Source organism: Daphnia magna, linkage group LG2 (assembly GCF_020631705.1).
Source record: "Daphnia magna isolate NIES linkage group LG2, ASM2063170v1.1, whole genome shotgun sequence".
Lineage (NCBI taxonomy): Eukaryota > Metazoa > Arthropoda > Branchiopoda > Diplostraca > Daphniidae > Daphnia > Daphnia magna.
This window is the reverse complement of record NC_059183.1, coordinates 7778160-7792145: the sequence shown is the minus strand read 5'-3', so window position 1 is coordinate 7792145 and position 13986 is coordinate 7778160. Positions and strand designations below refer to the sequence as shown.

The following is a 13986-nucleotide window of genomic DNA, read 5'->3' as shown; positions in this document are numbered from 1 at the left end:
TAGTTCACCCTTTAGAAAAAATTTTTAAATCAAGTGATAAACACCACTAAAATTTGACTGCAGTTCCCCGAATGACTGAAACTGAAAAGATAAACTAAAAAGATTTTACCGAGACCCTAGGTTTTTCTCCGATAAATCAATCATTATGTGAATACCATAGCGCATTGATTGTTTGTATATAGTGTTATGGCCAGTCTTCCCTTTGGCACGAAAATCTTTCCCACCCATTGCCCTTCGATTTAAAATTACACTTCAATTAAGCAGATCAAGAATTGAGGAAATCGTAATTAAATTCCAATTTAGCTTTCATGATCGAAGCTGCGTTTTTCAACATGCAAGGACACAATCAAGGTTATCTTTATTACCCTAATAAGTACTGTACAATTGATGTGTACCAATTCAAGGTCTTGAAATTTGTCATTTTCTTTACATCTCACAAGCCCAAAATAACAACAAAACCATTAAGGCTATACTTGTTTATTCAGCACATGTTAGGGCTGATGCAATTTGGCTGTGTAACGTATCACGTTTCGTTTTATCCGAAGCTATAATAGAAATATTAGCTTCACAGTTAGAAAGTTTAGTCCTACGAATGAAATTAATTTGTTGTAATTTCTTTGTATCATCAAATTAGATGCATTATAAAAACAATTGTTAACTCCCCGTGTACAAATGACCTAGAAGCAATTAATAAGTAAAATGGTAGGTAATAGCTCGCATTCTTGACGAGGCCATGTATAAAGTTCGATTATTATTTACCACAAACTGGACTTTGTCCAAATCCAACAAAAAAGAGCTCTCACCAAAAAGAAGAAAACACGAAAACAAAGATTGAATTAATGCTTTTTTACGAGTCTAGCATGCTTATCTAAAATTAGGCTACTCAAGGAGATGCAACGCATTGCTATATTCGCAATTATTATTTTTTTTTTATTCCTCCTCATCGCCACTTTTGCTTGCACTAACATTTGCATTCTTACCCAAGGCAAATTATAGCCTCTAGCAGAGTGTAGATCAAATACCGGTTACCTCTTTGCCTTTTTTTTACAAACAAACTATGTAAGTTCAATTCAGTCAATGAAGCGTCATTTCACACAAAATGGGCAAAAGGCGTAAAAACAAACGTGCAACACTTTACGAGAATGAACAAGCCATCAACGTGAAATTCTTCTAATTGATTATGGCATAGTCTAATGAATACGGCGAAAAAAGTAATAAAACACAACCTAAGTAAAATTGACACATAGTAGGAGAAACCCCTCAAGCTCTTTTGATTCGGTATTTAGCCTTTTTAACCGGTTTACCTGTTGCCAACCCCAAGGGCAAAGTGTGGACATTCAAGTTTTAATTGGGATATCAACACCATCAAGCACACAAAACTTGCTAGCTTTTACTGTTGGCGGTGAAATAACCCCAAATGAGGACTCCACAAAGACAAAGCAAAGACAAACGACATGATAAACCTTTACCTTGTAAAGTAAATTTAGGTTGCGAATAATCTTGTATGTCGGTAATTGGTGCTTTTTTCCTAGTTTCGTTAAAGGACGAACCATTCTTTTGTTAATCTGTTAAACGAATATTAAGTAGGCCCTAAAGAATGCCTTTATTCTTCTTGAAATTCCCAATAGTTATCGCTATTATATTTGGTCATAGGCGGGTTTTGGTTCCTTCAGAAAAAAAGGGTAAGGACAACTAACATGTTGGCTATTGTGTCGGTGTGATAATAATATTGCCTCAAAATTTATTAGATCCGATAAGGAAATTTTGAAAGTTCTGGAAAAATGGCTATCTCAAACCACATTTGCAACTGGTGCAACAATGAATAATCCAACGCGTTTAGTCCCAAACTCCCAACCTGTAGAATCCTGAGATTATTAATAACAGTTCATCCATTTAAAGTTATTACTACCATCAACTAAAGGAATTGCCATAAGTAAGGCAATTGCTTTTTAGGGAGAGAAGGTTAAATTTATGTTCCTGCTGACGAAAACAAAACCTTTAGTAGCCTACTTGAAGAAACCAAATGAATCAAAATGGCAGCATGGTTTGGCAGTTACCAAAGTCGACAAATATTAAAATAAGAGGGTATCCAGTAATTTTTAAAAAGTTTCCTTTCTCTGCCGATTAAAATTTTTCCCGTCAGGTTTGCAAAAATGAAAATATATATATATATATAATTATTTAATGAAGGAAAAGTGTTAAAAATGTTAACTTAAAATTAATTTTGTCGACGTTGAAATGTTGAATACTTCTTCCTGAATATTGCCAAGTGAGAAATCGTCTTTCTACTCCTTTTAGTTGATGTTCAATTGTTCGTTGGCAGTTGCCAGTCTACCAGGTTGCCACCAGCCCAACGATATGGTGTTTCAATCACGTTTTTGTTTTGGAATGTAAATAGTGGTGGCTTAATCCGGGTTTGACTATGACCGGTGAAACGTACTTCTTTACCTATTGTGTATGTATTATTTGAAAGCATAATTTATGCAAACAAACTTATGTCCAATTTAGAACAAATGCTGACCAAACAAGTAACCAGAGACTGTCGTATCTGTTTCAGTTCGTATATTGTCGTTTGTTTTTTTTCTTTTTAAAATACAAATTAACATTTCTTTGCCAGAAAAGTACCGGTTATTCCTACCCCATGTCTGATGTTTGTCTTCATGAAGCATGTACTGATTTACTTTTTCGTTTTATTATCTATTGACAGGGTATTCGTTTCTGTCTGACCTCGTTTGACGACAGTTCTAGACATTCACGTAACATTCTAGTAGATTTGAAGAGAATATTCCGCACAGCAATTAGGAAACTGTATTCTTCTAAACGTAAGAATTGGAAATCCGCATCGAACTGTCTGACAGCCTATTTTCCTGCAACAACTGGAATCTAGCCAAGCGAAGCAAGTTTTAACGTCACAAGGTACTTTGTTGTGACATCGTAATGAAGTGTCCTGACTTTAAATACTTCTAATCGCGAAAAACTGTCAGTGGGTCGATACACCTAGAGGTTTATCAAGTGACGTATTTGTCAAGGGTCACAACGTACAGTTAGAGATTAGTTCGAAAAAAGGCATGGTTAATTGTTACCATCAACTTCCGCATTCTTAGAGGGTTTCAAGGGAAAAATCTGGTTTAAAGAACATTGTTCGATAATACGATTACCAATGATAACTCATTTCAGGGAGATCAGTTTTATTGTACGAAAATTCGTTAAACGTTCATCTATAAAATTTAGCATTCATTGTATAATAGATCCAATGAAACGCCCATTAAACAAAAAAGGCGAAAGTTCCAACGCACGAGAACTGGTTGACACGAACCAGTTTAATGCCCAAGTAAAGTCATGTGAGGGATGTATTCATCGATGGCTGTCCTCGTAAAACAGTTACTGTTTCCATCTCTTTTTCAACTATAGTATTTCTTTCATTGGCTAATTAACTAAATGACATCGAACAAAGTTGGATTTCGCAACTGTGTAGTAATTAATATGATGCTTAACGATATTGTCACGTACAAGAAACGTCTATTGGTTATTTGGAGTCGGGGGTGGTTCACCCCCTCAACCCTCGACAAGTTAAGGAACAAGGGGAAACTAAAACGTAGTTAAGTCGTAGTTAAGTCGTATAGTCCTAGTCTGTTCGGGGCTCTGTCTGATTGTGGATGTGAGCCATATAACGAACTACAGATATGGCCAGGTGGACGGCAATGCGTGTCGCGCACCTGCACCATAGGGCTAACAATTGAAGCTATACCAAACCTTCACATTAAGCATTCTACCTATCCCAACATGTTGCTATGCAAAATGTCTGTTCATGCACCTACCGTTGACATACTGTTGTTCCTTATTATTGTCTAATTTGGGACTGAAATAATATTATCACGTGACTTGACGTAGCCAACCAACTGCGAGGATTTTGAACAAAGCTGCGCCTTCAGGGGACGAGCGAAAGGTGGCGTTCCATCTGCAGCGCACGGAGAGAGCGAAGCAGCGAGCAGACAGAAGATGAGTGTCATGTTGCATGGTTGTTAGCTGTCTGTTGCGATAACACGCAGTAATTGAAACGTCTGTTCTCAAGTAAACAATTGGGTTTTTAGCACTAGTGATTTGCTTCATATTACTAAGATCTCGTATTTGAGTGTGCTGTGTTTTTGTTTGAAGATGCAACGCTTGAGTCAACTTCAACCGTTTTGCTAAAATGTTTTAATAAAAGCATCAGTGGAACGAAAATGTGTAAAATTCAATATTATATACGAAATGCAGCCCAGTTCCAAACTTTTAGACGGGTGTAGTGACAATGTGTTTCCAACATAATGTATTTCTCAGTTTTCTGGTTGGTGTTGTTTGTGGTTTGGGAAACCAAGGCCTTTCAGGAATCCAAAGCTGTCACTGATGTGATGGATAAGCAGGTAATATCCAGCACATTTAACATATCCATCATATTCATTTATTATTTATGTGCATGTTTTATATTCAGGATGGCCATGTACTTGAACAGACATCCAGCATGAGTAAGGGAAATGATCTTACCACCAGTGCTTCACCTATGATATCCAAACATGAAGAAATTATATACCAAAAATTTGATACAGCAGGTATTTTTGTATAGCTATTTCATTAAGACAAATTTCATTTCTTTTTTCTTGTTTACAAAATTCTAGAATACAAACCAAGTATGGAAATTTTAGCTGTTGGATTTCTATATGATAATGAAACCACGACACTCCGCGTGTCTGTCTATGTGGGTATTCCGGAAATCAACGGCGAAACCTACAGCGCGCCCACATTTAGAAAGCAATCCTTATCCGCCACATCGCCTCCGTCAAACCCAATGGTGGAGAAGTTCACCAATTTCGAATTTTATTTGACAGCCTTACCGAACGGAATTTCATCGGAACCACCGTCAAACTGTTTAAATGACAATTTTTTACAACATTCAAGTCGAAATGTTATGGTTGGCTGCCCTCTTACTAGGGGCCCGTCTCGGTACGAAAAACACAATGTCGATGACAATCAGACTTCCTGCGTTGGCAGAGACGTGGTAATGTGTTATAAAAATTCTGCTTTCCAGACCAAAAGCTTATTAACGTTTTTGTTTGAATCTCTCAGAGGAATTTTACAGTTACCTTTAACCATGTCTATTCTGCATACTACTGCCTTCTGATTCAGCCTCAAGTGAATAGGCATACGCGCAGAACGTTCACTCGCATGTTACACTATGAAACGAATAAAAGACAAGCATCCGCTGACATAACCAAATGGCAGACCACGATAGACTTGCAGCCAATGCCTAGCAGGTAATGGTTGACATCATGATGAATTGAGTTCCGCCTTCCTGTATGATAACCATGCCGTAAAATTGGATATGAAAACAGTCAGGGTATTTCGGTGGCCTTTACTTTACCCAACTCTACCTACCAAATAATGAGTGACCAACTCCGCGTGTATTTAATGCAAGTATCTGGAGAAAGATGTAACGACAGCAAACTAGTCCAAAGCGTTTGGTCGGAAATCTTGAAAATGGTATGTGCTTCGAAATCAGTTTCTTTTAATTGGTCGTTGCTTTAAATTATTGTCGAATAGGAACCTGAGAAACAATTCGCAGAAATAGCTTTTTTGGAAAACCTCCTGGTATTTACTGCGTTGTCGTGGAGCCAATAGATGAAAGGTGCAATGGTAACAACGTCTGGAAAGTCAAAGGAGGAACATGCCGCCGGCACTCTGCAAAAGCCGTGAAGCTCCAAGGTCATTATTTTTATCATACCGGTTTATTTGTCTCTATTTGCTAGACGTTCAACGTATAATCCAACAAAAACAGAACTTTTAAATTATTATAAGACTTTTGAAGCGTTAACCTGTTTTATTAAAATTCCAGCTTCGCCATTGCACATGGAAAGCAACGGAAATAATAAGCCGTTGGTCATCGTTAGAACACCAACGACTGACGTCTGGGCCAGCTTCTACATTATCTGTGCTTTCGCCGTCGGTCTAGTACTCATCTCTTTGCTCGGTATAATGTTAGTTTATCGCCATCGCCACAAAAAGCGCCTCCAGCAACGTCGTCAACAGTATCTTGGTATTCTAAATTTTTGTCCCTAAAGATAAATACGAGATATTGTTGTTTTAACTCATGTCTATCTGTGTATGTTTCATGTTACAGCTGGGTGGGAACCGAGCACGGATGTTTCTCTGGCCCAGTGTAGCATCTCTGATGTCGCCAGTAGGAAGAAGTTGTTGAATGAACAACGGAATGATATTAGCAAGGACTGCGATCATATTCTTAGCAATGGAATAGCCAAAAAAATGTTATGTGCCCATTTCTCAGTTTTACTGCTGTATCGCCGAGACGATGCTCAAGTGTCTCAACGTGCAACCGACCTTCGAAAACGATTGCAATCCGAATGCGGAGACAAAGTAAAGGTGCTATAGCTGGAAAGCATTTTGATATTCTTTTCCTGGAAAAATTTCGGAAATTTTCGTATTCTTTTTGTTTTTGTTATTGCTGTGAGACGTTTTCAACTGCCGCAAATGGATTTTACAAGTTCTTTTATATGGCACAGGTTTACGATTATGGAGATGAAACACAGTGGGAAGAAATGTCCATCGAAGGGCTGGATTGGCTGCCAAATCGCATCTATGGAAATCAAGAGACTAATGGTTGTTTCAACCGCGTTATTGTCATCCATAGTCCATTGCAGCCGCAAATCAGAGAAGAAAAAAGACTCGAAAATGACGGGGATATGGAATGCTTAAACCCGTTAATTATCGAGCAAGTGCCCGAGGCGATGGCCCGTCGGCGATGTCATCGTCACAGAAATGGTCACTTTTCCTCGACGATTGATCACGAATTTCTCTACGGTATGCAACTCTTGAAGAGCTACATACGTGAATCTGGTGACAGTTGCGTAAATGTAGAGAAACAGCAGCATAGCCAGCAGCATAGCCAGCAGTCTGCAAGTCTTTACAGACGTGTCTTTAATGTTCGGTAATTTAATATTGAATCGATAAATAGTCATTGAAACTTTTAACAGTTTACTATTTCCTTTTTTTTAACAGATACACGGACATGATAGACAACCAGTTATCGGAAACTGAAAATCAAAATATTACATATCCTGATCTTACGGTGGCACCGTTTACTTGTTACCTTTTACCTGGGCATTTCAATCAACTCTTACAGCATTTAACCTCAACGTAATAACGATATTGACCCTGAAATCAAACTGGAATCGGAAAATTCCAACCCATTTTTCTCATTAGTAGTATACTCGACGAATCTCTGGTCAATTTTTGTTTGTCATTATGAGCAAGTCTTGTCTTCGTTGTGACCCCGAATGTCAATTTTGGTTTAATCTGGTTCGTTTTTGCGCTGTTTTTCTAGTATGCTCGATTTTCGTCCATTTTTGGTGGTAATTTTCTCAAAAGAAATGTACTTTCGTTTTGTTTCGGAGTCATCTGGCCATAGTTGTTTTGTTATCAATGTGTTGAGGTTTGGATGAAGGCATTGAGTTAGAGAACGCTGAATAGCGGCCATGGATTTAAATTGCAAAGAAACATACCTATTCTACATATTTGGAGCGAAATTGATTTACCATCAGTTGGGTGTCGTGATGTGCGATTAACGTTTATCGCCTTGGACTTCATGGTTCCTTGTAAATTATCATCAAACGTGAAAAATGTTTCAATCTCAAATCCCATTTCTTAAATAGTTCGTCTCCGTGCTTGTTTTCGAAACGGGATTGTTAATTGATATGTATGTTAGTTTTTTTATATGTTTGCAATTTTGCATATTTGCAGTTTTTCGCAATAAATATATCTGGCACACGTAAAGAAACTGTTCAGTATTTTGTTGACGTCTGTCAAATTTGAACGGCATGGTGTCGAGTCCAATGGGCAACATGCAATGGCGCTGATTTTAGATTTGGTGTCTGGTGACATCGCTCTATTTCACGTCTTCACTTGGCTTGATATTGGCAGTGTTCACCAGGTTTGTGCAAGAAGACGTCGAAGTAAAACTTTGATGTCATTCTCCTAAAATGTGTAGTGGCTTTAATTAATTCTCGTTTACTCAATAGGACCTTAAAGAACTCTTAAAAGATGAAACTGAAAATATCAGATACTCTTTTCCTCAATTATTGATTGCTTTTATTAAAGAACAGTCATTGAGGTAATCTGAATTTTATGTAATTTTGAATTCTAATGACTGAAATGTATTTATTAGTATTGTGAAGCTGCACAATATCCATCCATATGAACTTCATACTATATCATCACCCAAAAGAGAAAATGTATTACCAACAGTGAATAATTTGACATTGTCAAGCCCCAGTCCCAATTTTAAGAACAATGGCAGTTGTCAAGAAACAAGAAAAATTCGCAAGATTACTCCTCAACGTCTGGATTTGTCAAGTGACTCAGCTTTTCCATCTCTTCAGCATTCTACCCAGACCAGAGAAATTCCAAAAAAAGAAGAATAAATCCAACTCAACTTATAGAGAGCCCAGTTGCTACTAGGGTACCGCTACAGTTTGGTTCTTGCTCACGACCCAGCCCCCCTGCTCTTGGCCATAATGCTTTCAATCAAGCACTAGAGCAATCCTGCCACAAAAGCCTTGACCAAGAGCGAGCCCTTCTCAAGGAAAAGAAACACCAAATCATGATTCCCACCATATCCGATTTGGGAAGCAATACACCCAAAAAATTGGATGTGTGTTGAACCAGACATCAATTTTGTCACTAAGCAATCACAGCTCGGCCGTCTAAGTGCCCTCTTTTCCTTTTGCCTTTCTCGTAACTTGGTACCATCCGTATTCAGCGAGATTCAGTTCTTAATTCAGTTGCTGGTACTCCGCGTGAGTCCTGCCAAATTAAAGCAGACTCATCTGGCTCAAAGTCTACTCGATAGCGTCCACAACTGCGTATATTTTTCAGCAAAAACACTCGAACAAGTGGAAAGCATCTGGTGTCATGTCGATCAAAGTATCCTTCAGCAGCTGAGACACAATCCAAGGTTGCTTCTCTTCTGTTCCGAATGGACCAACGACAAACTGCCCAAACTAATCTCGTCGATAACGAACGTTGATAGAATTCCTCCACATAAAACTGTTGCTAATGTCGCGTTTCAGACGGAAACTGACAACAGGTTCAATTTCGCCAGCGATTCGTCCTTCCAAGTATTTCGAAAGCAACGCGATCAATTCTGCGAGGTATAATTTTTCTGTTTGATCATTTAAAAAATTAATTTAATAGCGTTGTGTTCGGGATTTCTTAGGCCTGGCAAATTTGGAAAGTCAACAGCTCTATCCCCGGCTGGAACATGTCTATAGCTTTACAGAAAATGATTCAGTCATTGGTGGATTTACGTAGGGATTGCGTTAACTACGCCCATCTGGCTCGGTTGTTCCGTTTGCAATTGCTGAACGTTGCCCAGCTAGTAAAACCCGTCAACGAATTAGAAGAACCAGATGGACCTCTTGGCCAGCTCCAATCTTCCGACCCGGACAAGCTTCGTCGACTGAGGGATCGTATTACAAATCCACCTGAAAGCCGCCCAGCTCGCTGTATTGGAACTGAAAACGACATCAAAATGCACTTTGAAGGGGATCAGGAATTCTTCCGCGATTTCATCTTACTAGCCGCCAGTCCAGCATTCAATGAACACTTGAAAAACAGCCTAGTGAGCGGAATCGAAGACTTGTCTTCGAGCGAGGATTGCGATGATCGAGCTCAGTTTGCTGAAACCATCATTGCACTTCAAGTGATGGCCAAATTTTTGGGTTTTCTCCATTTTTATCCGCACGCTTCCGCCGATCACCTTCCAGAGCACATCTTCCATCATTTGAGCAGACTGCGCATTAGTCAAAGAGAACCGATCGACCTCGTGAGCTACATCAAGGACGCTTTTCATAAAGGCCGGCTCGTGCTGGTCATACCGTGGGTCGTGACTTACCTCACGCTAGCCGATCCAGTATCTCTTTGTCTTCCGGGCTTCCATTCTGTCCTTTGTCATCTGATTTTCGTCTACCGGAAAGCTGAACTCGCTCAAGCTAATTCCTTTTTAATCCGCATTTTACTTGGATGGCTATTTAGCCAATCGAATTTCCCTCTACCGTTGCTGGCCAAGCCGGACGATGATTTGCTAATCGAGTTCGGAAATCTCTCGTTGGCAACTACTGATGACCAGCTGCCTCGGCTGGATCAATCCCGACTAGTCGATTCGAGTTTAGTTCACCAATGCTGTCCTTTCCTTTGGTCGTGGAAGCATTTGCTGGCGGAATTCGCCTGTTCGGATGCGAAAAGTAGCGGAGAAAAGGCTTCGCTAAGCCGTAAAATCACGCCCGTCTCGGCAGAAGAGAATCCATCACCAGTGAAAGCACCTGCAGTTAAAACGCTGCAACAATCGCTGGAAGAGAATTTCTTTCACAATCAACCATCTTCCGTCAAACGGACGGTTGAATTTGTGGCTGAACGGTTAGCGTCGAATGTGGTCCGCGACGTCCGTCATCAGATTATTCCTCGTTTGGTTTTAAACGCTCAAGCAACCCTCAAAACTTGGCCGTCTACCGCTAAAGATCCGGTGGAATCTCTGTGCCTTCAGCTCTGCGTGGACGTCCGCAACGAAGCTGCATCTGCTGCAACATCGGCCATTGCTTCCCTCGAGTCTACGTTGACGGCCTTACTGCCCAATGATTTACTGCCTCCCGTAAGAAGAGTCTGTGTTTCCATAGCTTCTAAATTAACTCAAGGAAAAGTTCTTGATTGGATTCAACTTCACGTCACTAAAAGTAAATCCTGCCATCTATCGGTAGTTTTTCTTTTTCACTCTTTCTAATTTCTTCTTTTTTATTGCAGGTTTATTTAAAAACGATCTAGAAGTCGAATTGGCCAAACTAGATAAAAGTTGTGCCCGTCGTGTAACTACACCAGGGTGCCCAACGGCATCTGATAAGCCGCAAGTTGTTCATGATTCAACTACTCAAGCTCCTTCGTTTCTCATTGATCGACTCAAAACATTGATCCGGCAAGTCATTCGTGACGCTTCAAAAGTGACTGAACAAGATCTGACCGACTTGCTGTCCGACTCTGAAGGCACCCTGCATAGGCGTGTTGATGTGACGCCAATCGTCTCTAAATGTCTGCAACAGTTGACGTTCGACTTACTTTTCATCGTCTGTAAGAACATGTTAAAACTCTTTGACGCACAAGGTTTGATCTTTCTTTTGCTTTTGATTCCTCTGCTAATAGGCGTCTTTCAACCTGAAAGTGTTGGATCGCAGACGATTACAGCGTGGGTCGCTTTCTGGTGCAAAACGTATCCATCCGTCGATCCAGCAGAAACAGAGGAGCCAGTCCAACCGCCCGGAGCGCTAATTTCAACTTGCGTTTGGCAAGTTTTAACGCCCAAACAGCTGTTGCTGCTGGCTCAATCAACTTCGCCGAGAGAGTCCTGGAATCACGTCACTACACTTCTCCTACAATTGATGAAAAGTGGCCTCGTTCGTTACAAAGACGTTCAGGAGCAAGCCATTGCCGTTGTCCGCCAAGAATGGCCTCAGGTAATTGAACTACATTTTTTTTCTTTATTTTATCAATAAGTTTTTTTTTTTTTTTTGTTTTGTTTTCGGGGATGGAATGGAAGGAGCTGCTTGGTCGATTTGCAACTTGCGTTCGGGACATTGTTGATTGGCATCGCAATAAAAAAAGTGACCCGAACCTTTCAACGGCTGAAAGCTGCGAAGACGACGGTTTATTGAGTTGGTTGTCTTGGTTTTGTGCCCAGGACGACTTGTAGTAAAAGTTGCGAAATCAAGTTTGGCTCGTACAACAACAAAGAAGAGTGAAAGAAAATCTGGACAGCTCTTTTGTACCTACCACGGAAATTAAATAGTCCAAATAAAATTTTAAAGAAAGAAATAAAAGTTCCTTGGGCTTTTGGCAAAAAGAAAGGAGCACTTGATGGTGTTGAAACTTTGTAAGCGAATGACGTAAGCATTTCGCTGCTCCTTTGAGTTAGGGTGAGGAGGCATCAGGTTGAATCCCATTGAATGCAGTGAGACTTTAAAAAGATTTTAGTTTTCGATACAGAGAACGAGTTGAATTGCGTTTCTAGGAAGTTGGGCATTTCTAGAATAATGGCAACTGGAGAGAGAAGTTTAACAATGTTTTCAACGGAAAGTTGGGTAAATAAAATTGTAAATCAACGTTCATAATATTTCTAAACATTCTCCGATCAATCTGCGATGGCAAGTTTAAATAATCGTCCTTCTAAACAAAGCCCCTGTAGCAACAACAACAGATCGTTTATAACACTCTCATTAAAACAACTTGTTCTTTTAGTTCTGCCACAGACTCCAGGTTGTATGAAAGGAATACTGGCCTATTCTATTTCAAGTGCAAGACGTGATCGTTCAACTATTACGTATTGCCTAAAATTGAATGTTACATAAAACAATCTCAGTGTGTATGCAAGGAAAAAGAATGCGCCTAGTGGAAAATCGCGGTTGGTTTAGTCTCACGACGGTTTAACAAAAATAGATTTCGTGTGGGCAGAGCGTGTAGGTGGGGAATTCCCAAAAGTTGGTCCCATCAAAGATTCAATCCATCGATAAAAAAAAAAAAAAAAAAATGTTCTTAACACAAATCAACACAAAACGTTTGTCATTTTCGTTTTGATGTAGCATATTCGTTCCTTTATTGTTTACGGCCATCTGCGGTGATGGTCCAAAATAGGATGGACGTGCTCAAGAGCGTGCGATAAAGCGTCGTCCTGCCACCATTTGGTTAAAAGAAAAAAGAAAATTGTATATGATCATATCATTATCCGCACAAGGCGGGTAGTTTGCTGGTAAAAGGTGATGATGAGAACTGATAGGCCATTAGATGATCAAGCACGGTCGATAGAAACTCGTGTGATTTCATTGATTATTTATTTAAGGGCAAAGTGCTGCATCCGAGAGGTGAGCATAAAGTTCTGTAATAGTCTTTTGTGCAAAAAGTGCAAGCCAATTTCGATGTCAACCAACTTTACTTAATGCACAACACAATGATTGCCCCATTATATTGCGTTCGGTTAGCTAACAAATAATAAGCTTTATATCTTTATAGAGAAAAAGGAGTGGGCATTTTTTGGGGTAAAATAATCATATTTTATTTTGAAATACAAACAAATCCAATGATGCGTTACTATATACCAGTTCGCCTTGAATATCATGCGGTCAATCGCCTATTTAATTCATTCCTATTTGGCGGATAAATTTAGCGCACAAATCACTTAGTCCACGTATCCTTTGATTGTAACCAGTCGTCGGATATAACATCCTTGACAAGATTTCTTTTGTTTCACCGAAACGCTTGAAATAGAAATCTACGATACGTATACCGAATATCAGTTGTTCAAATACATTCAAGAGGTATAACATCTCTATGAAACAATAGATCCGATCTAGAAGAAAGATTTCTTCCGAAAGAACACATAGCCTACATCAAGCCTACATAGAAAGAAAAGAAAGGGGCGAAAGAGCGAGTGGATTTCAATATTAAGAATCAGAGAAATCCATGCGCATATGTCAACATACTCTCTGTATAAATACACTCGGTCGGGCGAAGATGGTTGCGCGCAATTCCACGTTTTCAAACAGAATATAAAGGCGGAGTACTCGAAAAGTCTGCCCGACCATTGAAGGTGAAGAAGCTCTCGCCAGGGATGATGGCAAAAAACGTAACAGATTTTCAGACGATCGTGCCACAGTCTCTCGCCTAGGGATAACGGGGGAGGGCTATACCCTTTTGTTCCACAATAACCCCACAAGCGATGAACTATCAAGAGATACACAAGTCTATAGGCGATAACAAACAGAGAGAACGTTATATACTCTTTATATTATAATCCTCGGTGCATGTAGAGAAGAACCAGCACGTTTTCCCATATACGCAAGGAACTGGGGGTAGATGGCAGACGCACAAGGATTTCACCTATATTTACCACTTTTGCTC

At 39.7% G+C, this 13986-nt stretch overlaps 3 protein-coding genes across 4 annotated transcripts; all 3 read left to right on the top strand.

Annotated features, from left to right (window-relative positions):
- The first annotated feature begins 3983 nt into the window (after positions 1 to 3983).
- On the top strand, positions 3984 to 6008 carry LOC123470233. Of its 2 annotated transcripts, XR_006643872.1 has the most exons (7): positions 3985 to 4403; positions 4472 to 4589; positions 4656 to 5035; positions 5104 to 5291; positions 5370 to 5517; positions 5578 to 5739; positions 5870 to 6008. XR_006643872.1 is itself a non-coding variant. In XM_045170298.1 (6 exons), the coding sequence occupies exons 1-6, from the start codon at positions 4308 to 4310 to the stop codon at positions 5653 to 5655; spliced, it is 1008 nt and encodes a 335-aa protein (XP_045026233.1). In that variant the 5' UTR covers positions 3984 to 4307; the 3' UTR covers positions 5656 to 5863. The 2 variants fall into 2 exon arrangements, 1 of the variants encoding a protein (XP_045026233.1); XM_045170298.1 differs by lacking the exon at positions 5870 to 6008 and having other exon boundaries at positions 3984 to 4403; positions 5578 to 5863.
- LOC123470234 lies at positions 5884 to 7339 on the top strand. Its single transcript, XM_045170299.1, has 4 exons — positions 5884 to 6070; positions 6155 to 6408; positions 6555 to 6979; positions 7051 to 7339. Exons 1-4 carry the CDS (start codon positions 5884 to 5886, stop codon positions 7190 to 7192), a joined length of 1008 nt encoding a protein of 335 aa, XP_045026234.1. The 3' UTR covers positions 7193 to 7339.
- A 25-nt stretch (positions 7340 to 7364) lies between these two features.
- On the top strand, positions 7365 to 11907 carry LOC123470232 (codanin-1-like). Its single transcript, XM_045170297.1, has 7 exons — positions 7365 to 7981; positions 8070 to 8161; positions 8216 to 9200; positions 9266 to 10778; positions 10846 to 11166; positions 11239 to 11549; positions 11633 to 11907. Exons 3-7 carry the CDS (start codon positions 8700 to 8702, stop codon positions 11783 to 11785), a joined length of 2799 nt encoding a protein of 932 aa, XP_045026232.1. The 5' UTR covers positions 7365 to 7981; positions 8070 to 8161; positions 8216 to 8699; the 3' UTR covers positions 11786 to 11907.
- Positions 11908 to 13986: the final 2079 nt, after the last annotated feature.